The sequence below is a fragment of the Pleurodeles waltl genome, chromosome 3_1 (genome assembly GCF_031143425.1).
Source record: "Pleurodeles waltl isolate 20211129_DDA chromosome 3_1, aPleWal1.hap1.20221129, whole genome shotgun sequence".
Taxonomy (NCBI): Eukaryota; Metazoa; Chordata; class Amphibia; order Caudata; family Salamandridae; genus Pleurodeles; species Pleurodeles waltl.
In genome coordinates, this window is record NC_090440.1 from 4,659,546 (window position 1) to 4,685,287 (window position 25,742).

The 25,742-nt window shown below is 49.1% G+C and overlaps 1 protein-coding gene across 1 annotated transcript in view; it reads left to right on the forward strand.

Moving 5' to 3' along the window:
- MTCH2 (mitochondrial carrier 2) overlaps window positions 1-25,742 on the forward strand; it is a 96,552-nt gene that overhangs the window by 5,586 nt on the left and 65,224 nt on the right. Inside the window, exon 2 of the mRNA XM_069221605.1 lies at window positions 314-398. Coding sequence (XP_069077706.1) covers window positions 314-398 — 85 coding nt within the window. The remainder of the gene's footprint in view (window positions 1-313; window positions 399-25,742) is intronic.

Here is a 25,742-nt window from a genome sequence, read left to right on the forward strand (position 1 = left end):
CTGGGTCTTGCATCGGTTGGTTGGGGGGGGGGGGGGGGGAGGAGTACCAGGTCTTGGTGTTGATGGGGAACAAAAACAGTTTATTAAACTGTGGTGTGGATATGCCTCTGTTAACTCCTCAGAACACAAGATGCTTCTGTGCTCCCAGTAGTTAATGTGAGGCGCTGTAGGTTTGTTTGGCCCAAATGTGCCATTGTGTGCATGGTTGCCGTTTGCATGCTGCTCGCCGGCCTGCGAGGAAGCTTTGCTTCTGTTGCTGATACTGCTTTCTTCCCTCTGCAGTGCCTTTCATTTAACTTCTCTCTTCTTGCAGGTGGGACATGAGCCTCTTCCGCCTTCTTTGGGTCGCAACATGTTTGGGCGACAGGTAAATCAGCTGCCCGGTCTGTTTGCTTATGGTGAGCACGGTTCTGTTTGAATCTATTTGATGTTTGTGTTTGAGGGTTGGAAATTATCTCCTCTTTTAGAGACGTGTGTTTCCTGTGCTGTGTCTACGGGCCTTCAAGAGTGCTTCCCGATGGGCGTAGACACCATCTGTTTAGTAACTTGGTGAAATAACATTATGAATTCCTGATATGTTGAGTAGCATTGATGGCCTTAGTACATGTAGTCAATACATTTTACCAGGCACATTATCTGTGTAAATGTTGAAGTGAGTTAACAAGCCATGAAAAACAAAGGGATGTTTTTAACTGAAAGTACCTCTTAAGTCACTGAGTGCAGCTTGTCAATGAGTCCTCAGATATGGACTCTGTTACTCATCATTGGATGCTGTACTCATTCTTCCACCCACTGGTTTATTCTTGCATTAACCCACTTACCCGTCTGCGATAAACCAGCCACACAACAAACCTGTTGAAGATGAGTAAAAGTAGAAGATGTCATAGTGCTGCTGCGTACACTTTAAAAAAAAGTTTATTTACATTTTATTGAAACAAAACTGTTTACAGTGCAGGGCACTGGTCGGCAATATCAACGTACCCATCGGACACATCAAGGTGGAGGGGCAGTGACGCGGCATCCAACTAATCAATACTATCAGAAGGCAAACCAGAAAGAAAGGGCAGACAGGGATGCCCCAGTGGATAACTTCCATTCACAGCGGTATTGCAGGGGGGCTCTGTATACCAATCAATCCGGGATTGTGCTCGCCCATCTTCATACCATTCCCGTCCATCTGCACAGAGCCAGCCACAGTCCTGCACTCAAGACCATTCAAAGAGGCTCCTCAAAGAGCGGGATCGTGTCCTGCGTCGTGAAAGCTGGTGAAGGAGCTCCTGAGTGGGGCCCATCCTCTAGAAGCACCCACCGGGGTCCAATCTGGAGCAAACCAACAGCACAGTATCACATGCAGGCAGGATCAGCGCTTTATGTACGCCCCTAGTCTCCTCCCTTCGAATCGCCCTCCTCTCGCATTCCGCCCAGTTTAGGAATTCCAACCCCATCTATTCACATTCGGACTGCAAGTTGATTTCCAGCTCATGGTTATTTGCCTGCGAGCGAGAATCAACACCAAGTCCACAAATATATCTGTCGTTTCTGAGCCGCACCATGCTTGTGCAGGCCCAGCAGACACAGATTGGGGGAGAGGGGTTAAACTGGAAATCCCGATTGGTGTGTAGTGTTGTACATAGGCTATTGTTACTTTACTGTTCCAATATAGCTGCTGTGTTTAGAAGCAACATGTGTAGGAGGCTGGCGTGGCTTGTAGTGGGTACCTTGGGTATTTACACCTTATATCAGGTCCTGTTATCCCTTATTAGTGAAATGTAGTAGTGTTCTAGCAGCTTAGGCTGAACTAGGAGAAATGCAAAGCTCCTGCAATACCACTTATAGTTACACAGTACTTATACACAAGTAAAGACAATACTCAGTGTTACCAAAAATAAAGGTAGTTTATTTTAGTGACACAAAGCCAAAAATACCTTAGAGGCAATACTCCTTCTGGAGGTAAGATTTATACACAATATATACACTAGGCACCAAAATAAGGTAAGTAAATAGTCATAGGATAGTGCAAACAATAGGAAATGCTATAGAATGCAATATAAACAAGCATTTGCAATGCAACGGGTCTCGTGTTTGCTCATTTTAGAGCTGACAGCGTTGTAAACTCATACCCCGACTTTTCACCTATCGGCAAAAGTGCATTTATGCACGTAACCCGAAAAAGTGCATTTAACTATGTAAAGCGCTCGACTTCTGCCAAGCGAAATCGCGCTAGTAAATTAGAGAAAAAGTAGTCCACGAGCCGGACAGAAAAAAGTGAGCCTCGCATGTTTTCTGTACTTGGTCGATGCGCTAGAGGAGGGCTAGCCACCGCAAAAGGCATGACGTATGCATGCCTTCGACTAATGAAAGCAAGCAGATTTTAATAGGCAAGCACACGAACCAATGAAAAACACGGACGTGACGTTGACAGGGCTCCGAGCCCTTTTCTAAATACTAAAGCGTCTCGCTGCGATGCGTGAGCGCATGCAACTCAGGCTCAACCCTAAAAAATGGGTCTGGGGCAACACAAACCTTTTACTAAGAAAGTGGAATCTGAATCACACATTCCCTCCTAGACAAGTGTCGTGTAGAGAATCGCTGGGAGAGTAAGAATACCACAAAGGTATGTAAAATACCCCACCCCAGAGCACAGGAAAGTAGGAGTAAAGTACAGCACGTTTCCTTAGGACACACTACAAGTCGTGATTAGAGTTATTACAAGAACCAAGCCAGACTGCAAACAACAAATGGTGGATTCCTGGACCTGAAGACCTGTGAAGAGACGAGACCAAGTCCAGAAGTCGCAGAAGATTCCAGGAAGGACAGGAGCCCCGGCCAACCTAGAAGATGGCGCAAAAGAGGAGTCTCCGCTTGGAAGAAGACTGCAGAAGAGCACCAAGGAAGATGACTGGGGTGTCCTGCGTCATCCAAAGGATGTCCCACGTGGAGATGTTGGGTGCAGACGAGTTGCAGCGCTGGATTCGTCCAACAAGCCTTGGTTCAAGCAATGTGGCAGATTGCGTTAAAATGGCGGTGCGTGGACCCAGGAGGGACCTGGGGGGCCCCAACTCTGACTGAGGAGGCAGAGTGGGTTCCCAACACTGGAGGGAACCCACAGATGACCAGGCAGCACCCACGGTGGTCCCAGGTCACGGGGGGACAAAGAAGGTGCAAATTACGGTTGCACCCACGGTGGTCCCAGGTCACGGGGGGACAAAGAAGGTGCAAATTGCGGTTGTTGCAGCACTACAAAAGAAGGCCCCACACCGCCAGAGAACAACTCAGCGAGTAGAGTGTCGCAGGATAGAGTGCTGGGGACCTGGGCCAGGCTGTGCACGAAGAATTCTTGCAAATAGTGCTCAGAGGCTTCAGTAGTCGAAGATGACGCGGTGCACAGGGGTACTGTTGTATACGGAGAAGGCAATCTCTTACCTCCTCCAAAATGGGACAGCAGGAAGTTAGGACTGTCTGTGTCGAAGGGGTCCACCACCTGTGTTCCATGGAGCACGCTCGTCACCACGGGAGGAGTCCAAAAGAACCGGTCGTTGACTTAGAAGGCGCCTGCTGGAACAAGGAAGTGACTCTGTCACTCCACAGGAGATTTCTTCGGTCCTTCTGGTGCAGGGTGAAGACAGGGAGTCCCCAGAGCGTGCACACCGTGGAAACTGTTGCAGTTGCTGGCTGGAGCTGAGGTTGCAGAGTCAAAGTAGCCCTTCAGGATACTTTGTTGCAGTTACAGCGGTTCCTGGAGCAGTCTGCGGTCGATCCGAGGTCAGAGGATGAAGTAGTAGTTGCAGAGGATTCCTGATGAAAACTTGCAAGCAGAGTCTGAAGAGGAACCCACAAGAGAGACCCTAAATAGCCCTGAGAGGGGGATTGGCTACCTTATCAGGTATGAACCTATCAGGAGGGGTCTCTGACGTCACCTGCTGTCACTGGCAACTCAGAGGCCTCCAGAGTGTCCTGAATGGCTGAAGTCTGGGACACACAGGAGGAGCTCTGGGCGCCACCCCCAGGGTGGTGATGGACAGGAGAGTGATCACTCCCCTTTCCTTTGTCCAGTTTCACGCCAGAGCTGGGACTGGGGGTCCCTGAACTGGTGTAGACTGGCTTATGCAAGGAAGGCACCATCTGTGCCCTTCAGAGCATTTCCAGAGGCTCGGGGAGGCTACCCCTCCCAAGCCTGTAACACCTTTTTCCAAAGGGAGATGGTGTAACACCCTGCTCTGAAAGGAAATGCTTTGTTCTACCTTCCTGGGACTGAGCTGCAAGGACGGCAAGAGGGTAGAACCCTGCCTGTGAGGTGGCAGCAGCTGTAGCTGCAGTGCAAGCCTCAGAGAGCTGGTTTGGCAGTACTGGGGGTCCATGGTGGAGCCCCCAGGATGCATGGAATTGGCTCCCCAATACCAGATTTAGAATGGGGGGACAATTCCATGATCTTAGACATGTTACATGGCCATATTCGGAGTTACAATTGTGAAGCTACATATAGGTACTGACCTATATGTAGTGCACATGTGTAATGGTGTCCTCGCACTCAAGTCTGGGGAATTGGCCCTGGACTGCGTGGGGCACCTTTGCTAGTGCAAGGGTGCCCTCACACTTAGTAACTTTGCACCTAGCCTTCAGTAAATGAAGGTTAAACATATAGGTGACTTATAAGTTACTTAGGTGCAGTGAAAATGGCTGTGAAATAGTGTGTGCGCTGTTTCACGCAGGCTGCAGTGGCAGTCCTGTGAAAGGGTTTGTCTGAGCCCCTTATGGGTTGCAAAAGAAATGCTGCAACCCATAAGGATCTCCTGGAACCCCAGTGCCCTGGGTACCTAGGTACCATTTACTAGGGACTTATAAGGGGGGTGCAGTGTGCCAATTGAAATTGGTAAATGAAGTCACTAGCCTATAGTGACAAATTTAAAGCAGAGAGAGCATAAGCACTGAGATTCTGGTTAGCAGAGCCTCAGTGACACAGTTAAGCACTACTGACAACATACACATTAGGCCACAAACTATGAGCACTGGGGTCCTGGCTAGCAGGATCACAGTGACACAGTAAAAACAAAGACACCCACCCACAAACAGGCCAAAAGTGGGGGTAACCATGCTAGGAGGCTACTTTCTCACATGTTTGCAATCTCCAGCCATAAAATCTATAGTACACAATGTAGCTTACCATTCGGCGATGACTGCTCAGCAAACATTGCACTGTGTTGTCGTTTTCAAAAGCTACAGCATAGTATATCACTGTCCTGTAGGTCATTGTTGACGAACGTAAAGCTTCAAGACATGGTAGCCATCTTGAAACGGTACAAGAGCTATACATTGTACAATAGCATTAGAAGATTGCTGCCTGTTTAAGATAGATTGGCCTCGCATGATAAAAATGAACGACAAGCGAGCTGCCTGGTATAACTGTCCGGGAAGCTGCAAGACTCTTCTTAGAAGAAGGAAAGATATGAAAAGCGACCTAAAGGGAAAGCTAAAGGACTAGCCACAAGCCCGTAAACGGAATGTACTCTGTCAAGTGAATGTGCACATGAGTAGGCAGTAGAGCCAGTAACAGAAGCATGCAAACCCCTTGCGGTCACAGGTAGAAGCAGAGTATGGATGAATGTGGGAAAACGGATTATTAGTTGGGGTGGACAAGTGCCCACTTCAAAGGATACGGCGACCACCTGCTAGTTGTCACATAAATTAAATAACTGACCACACAGTAGAACAAGCATTGGCAAAGCCAATAGGTTTTGCCTCTGTTTAGGTCGAGCGCACAAGTGCTCTGACATGTTATAATCTATCTGTGGGCTTTTAACCACCGCATGCCCATCACTATTGCTCGTTTATAGGCTTGCCTTTCAAAAATCCTTTATCACTGGTAAATGGTGTACGATTGTCCCTCCTTGGGCAGGTTTTGTTACTGCCATGGCCATCGACCCTGTTACATGGATAATTGCACATTTGCCAGTACGTTTGACTCCTTTTGTGTGTCTCCTTCCTTCGGGGGGGGGGGGTGCGTTTTTGGTATTCTCATATGTGCTGGGGGGGGGGGGGTGGGACGACATGCATTTTTGGTATTCTCATGTGCTGTTATTCAGCAGGCATACAAGGAGGTTCAGTTTCCACACAGAATGGGTTGAGCTAGTGGATGATGAATAAAGCAGATAGTCTCGTTCAAAAACCTTGTTTAGTAACGTGTCTCCCAGTACCTCGCATCACCGTATGAGGGCATTTCAATGCCTCGTAGTATCAATCCTGGACTGCAGCTCTCCATTGAGGATAAACGGCCCTCTATGAAACTTGACTGTTCCCTTGTCCTGCATTTTGAGACCTCTGTAATTCAACTCCGTAATCCATGCAGCATTTTGCCAACATGGTCCTGCAGAAAAACGTGACGCTTATATGATGCTTAATGCATATTTCAGAAACCGGTAAATGTGTACTATTTTTAGTAAAAAAAAAAACGTTTTGAAAGTTGGTTGCTGTATTCCATTGCTCAAGTATTGTGGTCAAGGGGGGCTGTGACATTTAGGGGTCGGTTTTAGTTTTATTCAGTTGCTCATGCAGTCCCCAATTAAAAAAAAAAAAATGTCAGTGCCTTCTGACTGTGCAAATTAACGGAGAACATTAGAATTGGGGTAAATAGAAAACAATGGGATCAAGATCTTCAAGGGAATGCAAATGGAGGTTATTGCACAAGGAATGCATAAGGGGGAAAAACAATATGTTGTGCCTTTGTCTTTTTTTTTTTCTATGTAACTGGCCTACAAATATTAGAGAAATGTTATAATAATGTTTGTTTTATTAAATTAAAAACAAACATTATAACGTTTTTTCTGATACCTGTAAGTCAGTTACATAGAAAAAAAAGACTAAGGTGAAACGTCTTGGCGTGTGTTACAAGACCAAAGACGGAAGCCCTGAGGAGGCCCAAATGAAGGTGAAGCCCTGAGGGGCCCAGAAGAGGGGGAAGGCCTGAGGAAAGGCCTGAGGCGGCCCAAACGAGGGGGAAGGCCTGAGGCGGCCCAAACGAGGGGGAAGGCCTGAGGCGGCCCAAACGAGGGGGAAGGCCTGAGAAGAACGCAGACGTCCGAAGAAAGCATGCTGTAAAGGAGACAGAAGACAGTATGCGGAGAGAAAAAAGGACAGCAACGAAGAAAGAAGTCGGAAAGAGGCATCGAACAAAGAAGTCTGCAGTGAAGTAAGAAGACTGTGTGCAAGAAGAAAAAAGAAGTACCTTCAGCATCGCAGCGAGAGGAAACACCCTGGCCGGTGTCCAATAGGAAGTAACCTGAAGGAGTAGTTGATCCACAGACAGCTCGATGGCAAGATCAGCGAAGAAGACAATGGCAGGAAGTGACATGAAGACGACGTGCCTGCCAATCAGAAGCAGGGAAATTGGAGTGATGTTGGAGTAAGCCAGTGGTAAGTTTAAGGTAAGTATGGGGCTGGTTTCAAGCCTTTTTTATTGTATTTTATTTTTTTAATTCAGTTTTTTAAAAGTGCCAACGATAGTCTATGGAATCAATAGACCAGACCTAAGAGCAATTTGAGGCCAGCTGCAGTGGGTGGAGCTTACATCATCTATAAGAAGTGAATTGGTCCAGGTAAAACTCTGGCAGTCACAAATGTTTCTTTCTTTCTTTCTTTATTTATATATTCTTTTAAAACATTTTAAAGTGCAAAAACACAAAGGGACTTTATAACTTTTTGAGAAGAAAAATCTTCCTTGAGCAGGATTCAGGCTGCTTCTCCGTCTGGCGTTCGGAAGGAGTAAAACCATTTTTCACTGCCACTATGGTGGATGGCACAGTAGGTGCTGCAGTCCACACGTGGGTGAGTGGGTCACAAAAGAGCAATAAATAAAGATGCCTTTACATTTTGTAATTCTCTTATCACATTGTCTGTGCTTTAAAGACAGGTAAAATGTCAGGCCGTGCCGTCTGACACATTTCTGCATATTTGTTTAGGACAGGATTGGCATTTACTTTTATTTCTCTGACTTCAAAGTGAGAGGAATTTTTATAGCAATTTATGTGCCAATCTTGCTGAAGTACGGGGAGTGTGAAAGGAAAGGCCGTAGGACGTTATTGTTTTATAACACAGCAAAATGTAAATGCCTGTAAATGAACGGTACACATTTCAGAATATATCAGCAGTTTGGAAAGCAAAAATGAAGCGCATTTTCTTTTGTCTTAAGTGTGGAATTAAAGGCTTTAACCAGATCAAAATACATCAAGGCAATTTTACTGGGTGATGCGCAGATAATATTCCCTGAAGCCCGATTTCCACACTTTACCATCTGTGTGCCATAAGGTTTTGACATTTACAAACAATTGCTGGTATTGAGAAACACAAAATACTGTAAAGTATGTCATTTTGGTAATTAACAGCATTTTGAGAGCATGGCTAACATTACATAAAAAATGTCCCCACCTTATGTCTGGTAAAGCTATGTGGGCCGTGAAAGTTTCTTTCTAAAAAGATTTTAGGAGGAGCTGTTTTGGTTACACGCAAACGCGAGTGCCCACCTGTGCTGACGGATGGCCTGTACAAGACTACGTTCATGTGGAGCTCTGTATCTGGACAGGTACCCTGTCGCAGAAGGGACCAGGACCAGTCCAGTGGAACCCAGCGGTGGATTTCAGTGGAAGAGGACCTGCAAAAGAAGGGGAGAGTCCAGTCCACGTAGGAGTGTCCAGGTGGAGTAGGAGCCACTACCCACCCTTCTGTGGATGAAGAACCGTATCAACGAAGGAAGATGAAAACCAGCTGCAGAGAGGTCCTTGGAGTTGTGCAGACGATGTTGCACAAGGCATGGTCATCTTGGGAGTTGCAGGCTTCTTTGGTTCCATTGGAGTCCTGGTGGGGTATTGCATGCCGAATCTGGGGACCCACCCACAAGGGAGTCCCTAAATAGCCCTAACAGGGGGCTTGGTCACTCTGCCGGGTGACAGCCTATATGAGGGAGTCACTGACGTCAGACACCTGTCCTGACCAACCAGATGCACCCAGGGGCCTCTGCACATCTTGTTTCAAAGATGTCAGAATTAAGTGGCCACCTGGAGGAGCTCTGGGCACTCCCCTTTCCTTTATGTAGTTTCACACCACAGCAGGGACCGTGGTCCCTGATCTGGTGGAAACCGGTTCATGCAAGGAAGGCACCAAATGTGCCCTTCAGAGCAAGCCGATGGTGTGGGGAGGCCACCCCTCCCCAACCTTGTAACACCTATTTCCAAGTGAGAGTTTGTTGCATCCCCTCTCCTACAGGGAACCCTTTGTTCTACCTTCCCCTGCTTGAGCTGGTCAAGCAGCAGGGGGACAGAAACCTGTCTGAGGGGGCTGAAGCAGCGTGGGCTGCTTGCAAAACCCTGGAAGACTGTTAGGAGCAATTCTGCAGGGTCCTCTAAGAAGCCCCCCGGTGTGCCTGTAATCATGCCAGTATTTCTTCCACAAAATAAGACACCTGGACACTTGATCCCCAAGTGACCAAGGCCTTTTGCACCTCTAAGTCCCTACTAAATGGTACTGCATATACCTAGGGCATGCGTACTAGAGAGGGGCCCTCGGAGCTGCAGCACAACTTGTAGCACTCCCAGGTACCCAGCATCAACCTCGTGCAGGCGGCCATTACACTCTGTGTGACAAGGTGCTCCCAAAAGTGAAAACATGACATGAGATGGCATTCGGTCAGTGCACCATGTCCCCTAACATTGCTTTCAATAATTGTAGCTCACCCCTACAGCATGCCTTTTAGCACTAAGGCAGGGTGCATTATGTTACATGTGAGGACATACCCGCATGCGCTGAATTACTGACAGTACAAGTCAACAGGGAAGCCATCTTAAGTTATGTACTGCACACTGGTCACTATGAGATTACCAGCTACATAATGGCTTCCATGAAAGTTCTGGTGTTTGGTATCAAACACCTGTTATTAATAAATCCACACAGGTTTCAGTGTTGGATTTACGAATGCATGCACCCAGAGCGCACCTTAGAGGTACCCCTGAAAACCTACCAACTACTGGTATGCTGACTTACTGGTTTTAGGCAGCCTGCCACCAGAGAAGAGTTTTTGAGCCAAAGGGTGAGCGCTCACGCCCTCGGGTGGTCAGGAATCAATGGTCTCCCAGCCTTGTGAGACCTGAGCCCACTTATCGGCTTGGTCGGACTGGACCCCCAGGCCACGCCTGCAGAGTTTCTGCAGCCCCCCTGCAACCGTGAGGCACTCCAGTAGTGGACTCGATGCCACATGACATCCCTGCACCCGTGCTCTACAGCCTGAGGTAAAGTGGACCAACAGTGTCCTGTCGACCCCCACCCCCATGGGTTCCACTGGACTGACCTTCCAGCCCTTCCTTGCACCAACTTTGTGACTGACCGATCCCCATAGACTTCAATGGGACACCATAACACACCTCTGTGCCCGGACACCCAAGAGCCTCTGAAGGTTACCTGTTGGCGTAGACTTGGACCCTGCCACTTACTCACCTTAAGTCCTAACATACAGTCTCATAAGTTGCTGTGAAGTGCCCAAATGCAGTACATGTTTTCCCCCAATAGGATCACATTACCGGACCAAAAAGTGGCACTGCCAACTTTTGAAAACTGTAAAAATTCATAACTCAAAGTACTTACCTGATTCCAATGATCTTGGTATCAAAATATATATATATATTAGTATTATCTCTTTTTGCCACTATCTTACCTCTAAGGGGAACCCTTGGACTCTGTGCATGCTATTCCTTACTTTGAAATAGCACATACAGAGCCAACTTCCTACAGTTCCCCTTAGAGGTAAGATAGTGGCAAAAAGAGATAATACTAATGCTCTATTTTGTGGTAGTGTGGTCGAGCAGTAGGCTTATCAAAGGAGTAGTGTTAAGCATTTGTTGTACATACACACAGGCAATAAATGAGGAACACACACTCAGACAATTCCAGCCAATAGGTTTTTGTTATAGAAAAATATATTTTCTTAGTTTATTTTAAGAACCACAGGTTCAAATTCTACATGTAATATCTCATTTGAAAGGTATTGCAGGTAAGTACTTTAGGAACTTTGAATAATCACAATAGCATATATACTTTTTACATAACACATTTAGCTGTTTTAAAAGTGGACACTTAGTGCAATTTTCACAGTTCCTAGGGGCGGTAAAGTAATGTTAGTTCTTGCAGGTAAGTTAACCACCTACGGGGTTCAAATTGGGGTCCAAGGTAGCCCACCGTTGGGGGTTCAGAGCAACCCCAAAGTTACCACACCAGCAGCTCAGGGCCGGTCAGGTGCAGAGTTCAAAGTGGTGCCCAAAACGCATAGACTTCAATGGAGAGAAGGGGGTGCCCCGGTTCCAGTCTGCCAGCAGGTAAGTACCCGCGTCTTCGGAGGGCAGACCAGGGGGGTTTTGTAGGGCACCGGGGGGACACAAGTCCACACAGAAAGTACACCCTCAGCAGCGCGGGGGCGGCCGGGTGCAGTGTGCAAACACGTGTCGGGTTTTCAATGGTTTCCTATGAGAGATCAAGGGATCTCTTCAGCGGTGCAGGCAAGGGGGGGGCTCCTCGGGGTAGCCACCACCTGGGCAAGGGAGAGGGCCTCCTGGGGGTCACTCCTGCACTGAAGTTCCGATCCTTCAGGTGCTGGGGGCTGCGGGTGCAGGGTCTTTTCCAGCCGTCGGGATTTTAGAGTCAGGCAGTCGCGGTCAGGGGGAGCCTCGGGATTCCCTCTGCAGGCGTCGCTGTGGGGGCTCAGGGGGGACAACTTTGGTTACTCACGTTCTTGGAGTCTCCGGAGGGTCCTCCCCTGAGGTGTTGTTTCTCCACCAGTCGAGTCGGGGTCGCCGGGTGCAGTGTTGCAAGTCTCACGCTTCTTGCGGGGATTGCAGGGGTCTTTAAATCTGCTCCTCTGAATACAAAGTTGCAGTCTTTGTTGAACAGGGCCGCTGTTCTCGGGAGTTTCTTGGTCTCTTGGAAGCAGGGCAGTCCTCTGAGGATTCAGAGGTCGCTGGTCCTGGAGAAAGCGTCGCTGGAGCAGGTTTCTTTAGAAGGCAGGAGACAGGCCGGTAGGACTGGGGCCAAAGCAGTTGGTGTCTTCTTTCTTCTTCTGCAGGGGTTTTCAGCTCTGCAGTCTTCTTCTTCGGTAAGTTGCAGGAATCTAAATTCTTAGGTTCAGGGGAGCCCTTAAATACTAAATTTAAGGGCGTGTTTAGGTCTGGGGGGTTAGTAGCCAATGGCTACTAGCCCTGAGGGTGGCTACACCCTCTTTGTGCCTCCTCCCAAGGGGAGGGGGTCAAATTCCTATCCCTATTGGGGGAATCCTCCATCTGCAAGATGGAGGATTTCTAAAAGTTAGTCACTTCAGCTCAGGACACCTTAGGGGCTGTCCTGACTGGCCAGTGACTCCTTGTTATTCTCATTATTTCCTCCGGCCTTGCCGCCAAAAGTGGGGCCGTGGCCGGAGGGGGCGGGCAACTCCACTAGCTGGAGTGCCCTGTGGTGCTGGAACAAAGGGGGTAAGCCTTTGAGGCTCACCGCCAGGTGTTACAGCTCCTGACTGGGGGAGGTGATGGCATCTCCACCCAGTGCAGGCTTTGTTACTGGCCACAGAGTGACAAAGTCACTCTCCCCATGTGGCCTGCAACACGTCTCGAGTGTGGCAGGCTGCTAGAACCAGTCAGCCTACACGGGTAGTTGGTTTAAGTTTCAGGGGGCACCTCTAAGGTGCCCTCTGGGGTGTAGTTTACAAAAAGTACACCCTCAGCAGCGTGGGGGCGGCCGGGTGCAGTGTGCAAACAAGCGTCGGGTTCGCAATGTAAATCAATGGGAGACCAGGGGGTCTCTTCAGCGGTGCAGGCAGGCAAGGGGGGGGCTCCTCGGGGTAGCCACCACCTGGGCAAGGGAGAGGGCCTCCTGGGGGTCACTCCTGCACTGAAGTTCCGATCCTTCAGGTGCTGGGGGCTGCGGGTGCAGGGTCTTTTCCAGCCGTCAGGATTTTAGAGTCAGGCAGTCGCGGTCAGGGGGAGCCTCGGGATTCCCTCTGCAGGAGTCGCTGTGGGGGCTCAGGGGGGACAACTTTGGTTACTCACGGTCTCGGAGTCGCCGGAGGGTCCTCCCTGAGGTGTTGTTTCTCCACCAGTCGAGTCGGGGTCGCCGGGTGCAGTGTTGCAAGTCTCACGCTTCTTGCGGGGATTGCAGGGGTCTTTAAATCTGCTCCTCTGGATACAAAGTTGCAGTCTTTGTTGAACAGGGCCGCTGTTCTCAGGAGTTTCTTGGTCTCTTGGAAGCAGGGCAGTCCTCTGAGGATTCAGAGGTCGCTGGTCCTGGAGAAAGCGTCGCTGGAGCAGGTTTCTTTAGAAGGCAGGAGACAGGCCGGTAGGACTGGGGCCAAAGCAGTTGGTGTCTTCTTTCTTCTTCTGCAGGGGTTTTCAGCTCCGCAGTCGTCTTCTTCGGTAAGTTGCAGGAATCTAAATTCTTAGGTTCAGGGGAGCCCTTAAATACTAAATTTAAGGGCGTGTTTAGGTCTGGGAGGTTAGTAGGCAATGGCTACTAGCCCTGAGGGTGGGTACACCCTCTTTGTACCTCCTCCCAAGGGGAGGGGGTCACATTCCTATCCCTATTGGGGGAATCCTCCATCTGCAAGATGGATGATTTCTAAAAGTTAGTCACTTCAGCTCAGGTTGCCTTAGGGGCTGTCCTGACTGGCCAGTGACTCCTCCTTGTTATTCTCATTATCTCCTCAGGCCTTGCTGCCAAAAGTGGGGCCGTGGCCGGAGGGGATGGGCGACTCCACTAGCTGGAGTGCCCTGTGGTGCTGGAACAAAGGGGGTAAGCCTTTGAGGCTCACCGCCAGGTGTTACAGCTCCTGCCTGGGGGAGGTGATAGCATCTCCACCCAGTGCAGGCTTTGTTACTGGCCTCAGAGTGACAAAGGCACTCTCCCCATGGGGCCAGCAACATGTCTCCAGTGTGGCAGGCTGCTAGAACCAGTCAGCCTACACGGGTAGTTGGTTTAAGTTTCAGGGGGCACATCTAAGGTGCCCTCTGGGGTGTAGTTTACAATAAAATGTACACTGGCATCAGTGTGCATTTATTGTGCTGAGAAGTTTGATACCAAACTTCCCAGTTTTCAGTGTAGCCATTATGGTGCTGTGGAGTTCGTGTTTGACAGACTCCCAGACCATATACTCTTATGGCTACCCTGCTCTTACAATGTCTAAGGTTTGGCTTAGACACTGTAGGGGCACAGTGCTCATGCACTGGTGCCCTCACCTATGGTATAGTGCACCCTGCCTTAGGGCTGTGAGGCCTGCTAGAGGGGTGACTTATCTATACTGCATAGGCAGTGTGAGGTTGGCATGGCACCCTGAGGGGAGTGCCTTGTCGACTTACTCGTTTTGTCCTCACCAGCATACACAAGCTGGCAAGCAGTGTCTGTGCTGAGTGAGGGGTCCCCAGGGTGGCATAAGATATGCTGCAGCCCTTAGAGACCTTCTCTGGCATCAGGGCCCTTGGTACCAGGGGTACCAGTTACAAGGGACTTACCTGGATGCCAGGGTGTGCCAATTGTGGAATCAAAAGTACAGGTTAGGGAAAGAACACTGGTGCTGGGGCCTGGTTAGCCGGCCTCAGCACACTTTCAATTCAAAACATAGCATCAGCAAAGGCAAAAAGTCAGGGGGTAACCATGCCAAGGAGGCATTTCCTTACACTGTGACATACCAGACTCCCAGAAATGGGGGTTGCTTCGGCCTTCACCACTGGAGTGCTCCTCACTAATACAAACGTGGCTGAAGAATTCAGACATATTCAACTGCAAACCATCCTTTGTGCAGAATGAGAAGTCATCGGGTTCTACCCTCAAACACCTACAGTTCAACACGTGGTCCAATCTCTATCCTATCTAAACTGGTTTATGGCAGTTCGTTCTGGAATGTCACCTGCACCAGTAGATCCAGGAACGTCTCCCCAGTCCTGGCCACTCTTGGTTAGCTCCCCATTGAGGCAAGGTCAGTATTGAGTTGGCATGCATAGTCCTCAAGGCTGTGCATGATCGACGGTGTGCTACTCATCTGTCTCGCAAACGTATAATCTTGAAAGGATCCCACTCTCTCTCCTTAGGACACAGTCTCTGTCTAGAAATTGCTGCATTCAAAGAAACCAGACCCCTGATACAAACTTTCTCGTGAAAATCCCCGAAAGTCCATCCTGCTGTGTAGAGACATCCCACACATAAGTGTCAAATCTGTGGACCTTGTTCGTGTACCTCGCGGCCACCAAACACTAACACACTCTTTATTGGGAAATCTTGCTATTAGCTCCTGTATGCTATAGTAAAGTCTGACAATTCAGTACTTTCCTGCCTTTTATTCCCTTGGTTTTTATGTTCATATTAGGCCTGTGTTGTAGGAAAGTAGCCTCTTTTTGGCATGGTTACCCCCACTTTTTGCCTGCTGTCCGTGTGTTTTGACTGTGTTCACCGGGATCCCGCTAATCAGGACCCCATTGACTGTGCTCTCTCACTCTAAATGTGGTTGCTTAGGACTTAGTATACCCCATGATAGAATTGGCATACTGGTGCCCCCATGTAGGTCCATAGTAAATGGTACTTAGTTACCCAGGGCATGAGGGCAACGGGGGCTCCCCATGGGCTGCAGCATGTATTGAGCCACCCATGGGAGCCCATGTAAAATGTCTGCAGGCCTGCCATTGCAGCCTGTGTGAAAAGGTGCATGCACCCTTTCACTTCAGGTCGCTACACCAGGTCACTGTCACCCCCTATGGCAGGCCCTCCTAGCCCAGAGGGCAGGATGCTGGTAACTCTGAGTGAGGGCACCCCTGCATGAGCAGAGGTGCCCCTACGAACTCCAGCTACATTTTGCTGGACTTCGTAAGTGCGGGGAAGCCATTTTACCTGTGTACTGGACATATGTCACTACCTGGGTCCACCTATATAATGGTAGTGACGGACCTGGGCATGTTTGCTATCAAACATTTTGGAATCCTACCCCAGTACCGTTGCCAGTACTGGTTGTATGATTACATACACTCTGGGGCTCCTTAGAGGGCCCCCAGCATTGCTTCTACCAGTCTTCTGGGATTTTCCGGGCAGCCTGCGCTGCTGCCACCAAACAGACAGGTTTCTTGACTAGCTCAAGCAGAGGAAGGCAGAACAAAGGATTTCCTTGGGAGAGGGAGGCAACACCCATTCCCTTTGGAGATAGGTATTACATGGCTTGGGAGTGGCAGCCTCCCCAAGGCACTGGTGTGCTTTGAAGGACACATTTGGTGCCCTCCCTGCATAAACTGGTTTGCACCATTCCAGGGACCCCCTGTCCCTGCTCTGGCATGAACTGGACAATGGAAAGGGGAGTGACCACTCCCCTGTCCACTACCCCAGTGGTAGTGCCCAGAGCTCCTCCAAGTGGCCACTTGATTCTGACATCTTGATTCCAAGTTGGGCAGAGGCCCCTGGGAGCATCGAGTGACCAGGTCAGCCAGGTGACGTCACAGACCCTTCCTGATAGGTGACCAGTGTGTCTTCAGATTTGACATGCAAGATTCCAGCAGGACTCAACCACATCGTTTACTTTGTCTTCTGGCCACCGGGACTGCAACTGGACCCTCCAGGAACCAACAATCTGCAACTCCAGCAATGACTCCGCTCTGCAACATTGTTTCTTCGGCTCCTTCCAGTAACTGCAACATTTCCCTGGCTGTGCATCCTCATTGGGCAACGAGTCTTTAGCCTGCACAAGAAACAAGAATGAATCTCCCTTGGAGTGAAGAAGTCACTTCCCTGCATCCACAGGCTCCAACTGCAAGGACGACCGGCTGCGTTGATCCTCTCTACCAGCTGTCCAACTTGGGAGACAATAAGCCCTTCACCTTTCCTTGCAGGACAGTACCCATGTGCACCACGACTCTTGCAGCTACCAAGGCTTGTTTGTTCCTCCTCCTCCCAATGATCTTCAGGTTCCGTCTAGCCCTGGCCTCCAGCACTCTTCCCTGCAAAGCACAGTCTCCTGCCTGCTGCTCCATCGACGTGGGACACCTCTCCAGGTGTGCTGAGTGGGCCTCACTACGACTCCTGTGCCTGTGACTTGCCTGTGGGAGCTGCATCCTAGTCTTCAAATTCGCCTCACTGTTGAGGGTCACTTAAGACCCTCTCCTTGGGTTGAGTCTCCCTGGAGCTTGCTGGTCCCCAGCAGCTCTGCAACTCTTCATCTGTGACTTATACCTTTGCCAAGGTTTGTTGGTAGTTTTCCAACACCACTGACTGACTGCAACTCTTCTTCCATTGTGGGACGTCGCCTGCATCACTTCTGGAACTCTTATCCTGCTCGAGTGTTGCACAGCCGACTCCTTGTCTCCATCGTCGACCTGGCCCTGCATCTTCAGAAGGGTGGGTAGAGGCTCCTACCACAACCGGACACTCCAAGTTGAACTGAACTTGGTTTGCAGGCCCTCTTCTGTCAGGATCCACCTTTTGGTTTCTTCGAGTCTTGCTTGGGTCTTGCACAGTCCTTTTCCAAATTTTACCTGTGAGTTTAGGAAAAAACTGGTACTTACCTCTTCTCAACTGGTTGCTGGTGGGCACCCTGGTACTAAACCCTTTTGGGGTTTGTAGTTCCTCCAGCTCCCCTCTACAGATTTCACTTCCTTGGGAGGGGGACTGGTTTTTACATTCCACTTATTACTATATGGTTTGGTCTCTCCCCCCCCACCCCTCCTCCCCCCTCCTGGGCTATTTTCTTATGTTTTACTATTTGCTATTACTTTCTATGCTAATCACTGATTTCTAATGTGTATATAATATTGTTTGCTCACCTCCTAGTAGAGTATTGCCTATCTAATAGTTAAGTATTTGTGTTACTGTAGGAGGCTGGCCTGGTTTGTAGTGGGTACCAGAGGTACTTACACCTTGTGCAAGGTCCAGTTATCCCTTATTAGTGTAGAAGAGGTGTTTCTAGCAGCTTAGGCTGATAGAAGGTAGCTATGGCAAAGCAGCTTAGTCTGAACTAGGAGACATGTAAAGCTCCTACTATACCACTGGTGTCATATGCACAATATCATAAGAAAACACAATACACTGATATACTAAAAATAAAGGTACTTTATTTTTATGACAATATGCCAAAAGTATCTCAGTGAGTACCCTCAGTATAAAGATGAGAAATATACACAAGATATATGTACACAAACCAAAATAATGCAAGCAGTGTAAAATTACAATAGATTGCAATAGGAGCACATAGGTATAGGGGCAACACAAACCATATACTCCAAAAGTGGAATGCGAACCACGAATGGACCCCAAACCTATGTGAGCTTGTAGAGGGTCGCTGGGACTGTAAGAAAACAGTGAGGGTTAGAAAAATAGCCCACCCCAAGACCCTGAAAGGTAGGTGTAAAGTGCACCTACTACCCCCAGAGAGCACAGAAGTCGTGATAGGGGGATTCTACAGGAAGAACAAACACCAGCAATGCAACAACAGTGGATTTCCTGACTTGAGTACCTGTAAGACAAGGGGACCAAGTCCAAGAGTCGCGACAGTGTCGAGAGTGGGCAGGAGCCCAGGAAATGCCAGCTGAGGGTGCAAGGAAGCTGCCACCGGATGGAAGAAGCTTGGTGTTTTGCAAGAACGAAGAGGACTAGGAACTTCCCCTTTGGAGGATGGATGTCCCACCTCGTGAAGAAGCTTGCAGAGGTGTTCCCACGCAGAAAGACCGCAAACAAGCCTTGCTAGCTGCAAGGGTCGCGGTTAGGGTTTTTGGATGCTGCTGTGGCCCAGGAGGGACCAGGATGTCGCCACTTGGATGAGGAGACAGAGGGGGTGCCCAGCAAGTCAGGAAGTCCTCACAGAAGCAGGCAGCACCCGCAGAAGTACCTGAACAGGCACTTAGAAGAATAGTGAACCGGAGTCCACCCGAAGTCCGAAAAGGGAGTCCCATGACGCCGGAGGACAACTCAGAAGGTTGTGCACTGCAGGTTAGAGTGTCGGGGACCCAGGCTTGGCTGTGCACGAAGGAAATCCTGGAAGAGTGCACAGGAGCCGGAGCAGCTGCAAATCACGCGGTACCCAGCAATGCAGTCTAGCGTGGGGAGGCAAGGACTTACCTCCACCAAGCTTGGACTGAAGAGTCACTGGACTGTGGGAGTCACTTGGACAGAGTTGCTGAGTTCCAGGGACCACGCTCGTCGTGCTGAGAGGGGACCCAGAGGACCGGTGATGCAGTATTTTGTTGCCTGCGGTTGCAGGGGGAAGATTCCGTCGACCCACGGGTGATTTCTTCAGAGCTCCTTGTGCAAGGAGGCAGGCTACCCCCAGAGCATGCACCACCTGGAAACAGTTGAGAAAGCCGGCAGGATGAAGCGATACAAGGTTGCTAGTAGTCGCCTGGCTACTTTGTTGTGGTTTTGCAGGCGTCCTGAGCAGTTAGCGGTCGATCCTTTGGCAGAAGGTGAAGAGGGAGATGCAGAGGAACTCTGGTGAGCTCTTGCATTCGTTATCTAAAGAATTCCCCAAAGCAGAGACCCTAAATAGCCAGAAAAGGAGGTTTGGCTACCTAGGAAGGAGGATTAGCTACTAACAGAGGTAAGAGCCTATCAGAAGGAGTCTCTGACGTCACCTGCTGGCCCTGGCCACTCAGAGCAGTCCACTGTGCCAGCAACACCTCTGTTTCCAAGATGGCAGAGGTCTGGGGCACACTGGGGGAGCTCTGGGCACCTCCCCTGGGAGGTGCAGGTCAGGGGAGTGGTCACTCCCCTTTCCTTTGTCCAGTTTCGCGCCAGAGCAGGGCTGGGGGAATCCCTGAACCGGTGTAGACTGGCTTCTGCAGAGATGGGCACCATCTGTGCCCATCAAAGCATTTCCAGAGGCTGGGGGAGGCTACTCCTCCCCAGCCCTGACACCTATTTCCAAAGGGAGAGGGTGTAACACCCTCTCTGAGGAAGTCCTTTGTTCTGCCTTCCTGGGCCTGCGCTTCCTGGACCCCAGGAGGGCAGAAACCTGTCTGAGGGGTTGGCAGCAGCAGCTGCAGTGGAAACCCCGGAAAGGCAGTTTGGCAGTACCCGGGTTCTGTGCTAGAGACCCGGGGGATCATGGAATTGTCTCCCCAATGCCAGAATGGCATTGGGGTGACCATTCCATGATCTTAGACATGTTACATGGCCATGTTCCCTTGTGACCCTGTACATAGGTAGTGACCTATGTACAGTGCACACGTGTAATGGTGTCCCTGCACTCACAAAGTCCGGGGAACTTGCCCTGGACGATGTGGGGGCACCTTGGCTAGTGCCAGGGTGCCCTCACACTAAGTAACTTTGCACCCAACCTTCAGGTGAAGGTTAGACATATAGGTGACTTATAAGTTACTTAAGTGCAGTGGTAAATGGCTGTGAAATAACGTGGACGTTATTTCACTCAGGCTGCACTGGCAGGCCTGTGTAAGAATTGTCAGATCTCCCTATGGGTGGCAAAAGAAATGCTGCAGCCCATAGGGATCTCCTGGAACCCCAATACCCTGGGTACCATATACTAGGTAATTATATGGGTGTACCAGTATGACAATGTGAATTGGTGAAATTGGTCACTAGCCTGTTAGTGACAATTTGGAAAGCAGAGAGAGCATAACCACTGAGGTTCTGGTTAGCAGAGCCTCAGTGAGACAGTTAGGCATCACACAGGGAACACATACAGGGCACATACTTAGGCATCACACAGGGAACACATACAGGGCACATACTTATGAGCACTGGGGCCCTGTCTGGCAGGGTCCCAGTGACACAGACTAAAACAACATATATATATATATATATATATATATATATAGATAGTGAAATATGGGGGTAACATGCCAGGCAAGATGGTACTTTCCTACAGTTACTATAATAAAGTTGATTTTTTTCTTTTTTATTTAATCACTGTGGTTCTTTCGTGTGTGTAAGTGATGTGTGACTACAGTGGTATTGCATGATCTTTGCATGTCTCCTGGCTAAGCCTTGGCTGCTCTGCTACAGCTACCTCTAGAGAGCCTGGCTTCTAGACACAGCTTACACTATACTGAGAGGGGACACCTGGACCTGGTATAAGGTGTTAACACCATAGGTGCTCACCACACATCAGGCCAGCTTCCTACATATGTAAATTGCTCTGCTGCCTCCGAGGTCTGGTTCTTTTATAGACTGCATGATTCCACATCAAGTGTTGGCTATCCACCTTCTCAAGAAAGGGTTGCATCAGCTGACTATCTGTCTGTTTTCAGTAAGTATTCCTGTAGGGTGAGGCAAGTGAGGGGGGACGGTTAGAAGGCCCTAGGTCTTGTATCCATAAGGGTTGGGCACATCCTCGTGTAGTAGTCTCGGTTTGGCTGGTAGGATTGTCCCTCAATATCTCCTAAAGGATGAGAAGATTTCTTTTCTGCAGCTAAAAAGAGCCAGCAGGGAGAACCGATAATGGAGACGTTTGCCGTAACATCGACTATGACACTGACATGGTTCCAAAGATTTGCTACCTTAGGACACGCCAATGTAGTGTGAGAAGCCATCTTCTGGGCTGACCTTGGGGGCATTTTGGGTCATTGTCCAGGGCTAGGCCGTTAGTGATAGTTGGGGTTGTGCACAATTCACTTAGGGCCAGATGTAGCAAAAATAAAAATTGCGACTCGCATTTTGCGAGTTGATGCGACTCGCAAAATGCGAGTCGCAAATTGGAATGTCAGAAAAAAAAGCGATCCGATTTTGCGACTCGCAGCCGGACTCGCAACGCTGTGTGCGAGTCCGCAGTTTGCGAGGTCGTTGTTTGCGAGTGTGCAACAAACGAACTCGCAATTAGCGAGTGGGTGTCGCAAATTGCGATTACCTTCAAAATTGCTTGCAGGTGCAGCAGAACACTCCAGAAAGCATACCAGAACACTCTGGAAACACTTCCTGGCACATGATGATGACATCACAGCCAGGAAGTTAACAAATACACCTGGGAGGAGGCAGGAGATCATAGATAACAGCCAGGACAGATTAATGTGGCACATGGCGTTAATGTGCCACATGACTGGTTGGCATTTTCCTGCCCATGGACAATTTCAACTTGTATATAGTTTCTTCACGACATTAATAAAACAGTTATTTATGTTCCACTTAACAAATGGTTAATAGGTGAGTATGGTGGGAGTTGACACGTACCGTCCAAAATATTGCGTTGCAATGTGGTCCCGTCTCAGTCTGCCTTGATTAGCTAGACTCCTATCCCCATGATGGCGATGTGGTTGTTCTTGCTCTTCATCATCAGGATCTGGGTCTGCAGGGGTGAGAGGTAGCCCACGTCGGGTGGCTATGTTGTGGAGGATGGCGCATGCGACCACAATTTTGAAAGCGGTAATGGGGGTGTATTGGAGGGCGCCTCCACTGCGGTGGAGGTATCTGAATCTTGCCTTCAGCAGTCCGAAGGTGCGCTCAATCAGGTTCCTGGTCCTCTTATGCGCACTGTTGTATTGCCTCTCTGATTCAGTTCTGGGTGTTAAAAACGGAGTCATAATCCAAGGCCTGAGAGCATATGCACTGTCACCTGTTGGGCACAAAAGTACACGGTTAGGAAGTCCAGATTGTCGTGCACAGTGACCTGTGTGTATGTCTGCAAGTGTCTGTGGCTCTACCTAGGAGGTAACCGTCTCCAAATTCCCCACGTTCCAGGCGTTGATGTATCCCACTATGCCTAAAAATGTATGAGTCATGGGTACTGCCAGGAAACTTAGCTACGATGTCCGTGATGACATAATGGGCATCACAAACAACCTGTATGTTGAGTGAGTGGGTACACTTCCTGTTGCGGAAAATGTGTTCCAGATTAGCAGGGGGGCATATTTGAATGTGTGTCCCATCTACACACCCTATGACATAAGGAAAGTGGGCAATGCGGTAAAAGTCCAGCTTGGTGCTGTTAATTTCTGCCTCATTCCTTGGTAAGTATATGAAGTGAGACATGTGCGTGACTAAGGCATCTAGGAATGCCCTGAGGAACCTTGACACTGCACTTTGGCATACCCCACCTGCCACGGCAATGACCCCCTGAGGCCAAGAGGTGCAGTGCGCATAGCACTTGCACATGCGTAGGGATGGCGCAGCCACGCAGAGTCTTGTGTTCTAGCTGTGGTTTCAGTAAATCTATTAATTCTAGAATGGCTGCGCTGCTAAGGCGGTATTTGTCATAGATCTCCTCTTCAGTTTGCTGAAAAAGAGTCTGCCTGGTTCTATATATCTTCTCCTGTCTGTGGCCCCTCCTCCTCCTCTGCTGGGCTGCGTAGACTCTCCTCCTCACTGCTATCAGGTATATCTCCGCCATCTTGAGTAACCCAGATGCCTTCTGGGTCTCCTTTTATACTTTGGTGATGGTTACCACCTGCTCTGAGTTAGTGGTAAATGCGACTTGCAAACTGGGCTTTTTGCGACTAGTCGCAATTTGCGAGTTGCAATTGCATATGGGTTGCGACTCGCACATTGCGGGTCGCAAAAGGGGGGTCGCAACGGGTGCGACTCGCAAACGGGTCCCATCGCTTTTTGCGAGTCGGAAATGGGCTTTTTGCATCCCATTTCCGATTTTGCACTGTCGCAAATTGCGATTCGGCCCGTTTGCGAGTCGCAATTGTTTGCTACATCTGGCCCTTAGTTTCTTTTTGCTTAATAAAGGTATATTTTTTTAAAATAAATTATGCAACCGTATGTGAACCTGAAATATGGCACTAAGGGATATTGTTCAGACCAAAGTGCACCCTCGCATCCAATCTTGATGTGAAGAAGCATTTTGAGCAAAAAAGCACCAAATCGCATATGACCCAAACAGCTACTCACCTTCCTTCATGTTGTTCCTATGCTCCCCAGTAGGATTTTTTTCCTGGACTGACAGCAAAATTACTTGATATGGAGTAATGGCATACGTTTGCATAACACCAGAAATTATGCAAGTTTCTAGCAGAGTTACGAAATCTCTCCCAGACCTAGTTTCAGCAGAATGTAGTAAACCTGCATTGGTATTTGTAATGCAGCAGTCCGTGCTTGTTAGTAAGGGAGACCTGTTTTGGATAATGAAGAGCAGTGTGCTTCTTGTTGATACTTAAAGCACCTAGGTGCCTGGACCCTGCACATCTCAGTATCCCCGTGTGAGATGTCCAGATTCTGGATATAATCCATTGGTTTGAGTTGAAGTTGGTACTTTGTGTCAGTTCTGGTAGGGCTTCGGGTTCTGTATGAAAGTTGTGTCTGAATAGATGTGATGGGGATGCGTCCAGTGCGGGCCAGTGCCTTCAATTGTGTGGGTGTTAAGAACCGTTGACATATAACCCACCCCCACCCCCCACACACACTGTTGTCAATTCTAACTAAGCTAATCATGTCTTTTGCTCTTAGGTGACCAGCAGACTTGGTAGTTCAAGAGTATCAGTTCTGGGACATTGCTTTGAGGTGACCACCAGTTTTGTTAGTTCCAGTGTGTCAGTTCTGGGACATTGCTCCTAGGTGACCAGCAGACTGGTAGTTCAAGAGTGTCAGTTTTGGGACATTGCTTTTAGGTGACCACCGGACTGGTAGTTCAGGAGTGTCAGTTCTGGGACATTGCTTTGAGGTTACCACCAGTTTTGTTAGTTCCAGAGTGTCGGTTTTGGGACATTGCTCTTCGGTGACCAGCAGACTGGTAGTTCAAGATTCGGTTCTGGGACATTGCTCTTAGGTGACCAGCAGACTGGTAGTTCAAGAGTCAGTTCTGGGACATTGCTTTGAGGTGACCACCAGACTGGTAGTTCCAGAGTGTCAGTTCTGAGACATTGCTCTTTGGTGACCAGCAGACTGGTAGTTCAAGAGTATCTGTTCTAGGACATTGCTTTTAGGTGACCACCAGACAGGTAGTTCAAGAGTGTCATTTCTGGGACATGGACTAGTGTGGCAATGGCACTCCCAGGTAGTGCATGCCACTGTGTTCACCTGAGCAGAGGGTCTTGGCATTTCGTTGGCCTACAACATGTAGAGTGGACATGCTCAGTCTCGCTTGCTAGATGGGACACCATGGGAATAGGATAACATTTATAGACTCAGTGCCCCTCTGCGGCCCAGGGCTACTGCTCCATGTACAGTATGAAGAAGAAAAAACCTTTTTCATACAGCAGACTAGTCGACTTGCAGTTTAACTAAGGCTGCTTCCTTGCTTAGAAGGTTGGTCAATGGAGTTTGTAGTGTTTGAGGAAGGATCTAGGCAGTGAAATGTGAAGATTTGCATCAAAGTGAGGCTTCTGCAGAATCATTTTTGAAAGAGCCGCCCAGGCTGCGAGAGGCAGCGTTATCCTTCGTTCAGCTGCTGTCTGCAGCTTCAGCCGTACGAGACCTTTATCCTGCTAGCAGCGGCATTGTCCAACGTTCAGCTGCTGTCTGCCGCCTCAGCAGTACCAGACCTTTATCCTGCTAGTGGCAGCATTGTCCAACATTCAGCTGCTTTCTGCAGTGTCAGCGATACCAGACCTTTATCCCGCTAGTGGCAGCATTGTCCAACATTCAGCTGCTGTCTCCAGTGTCCGTGATACCAGGCCTTTATCCTGTTAGCGTATGTGTTATCCAGCGTTCAGCTGTCGTCAGCGGTGTCGTTGCTACCAGGCTTGTACCCTACTAGTGGCGGCATTATCCAACGTTCAGCTGCTGTCTGCAGTGTCAGCTGCACCAGATTTTTATCCTGCTAGTGGCGGCATTGTCCAACGCTCAGCTGCTGTCAGCTGTGTCAGCAG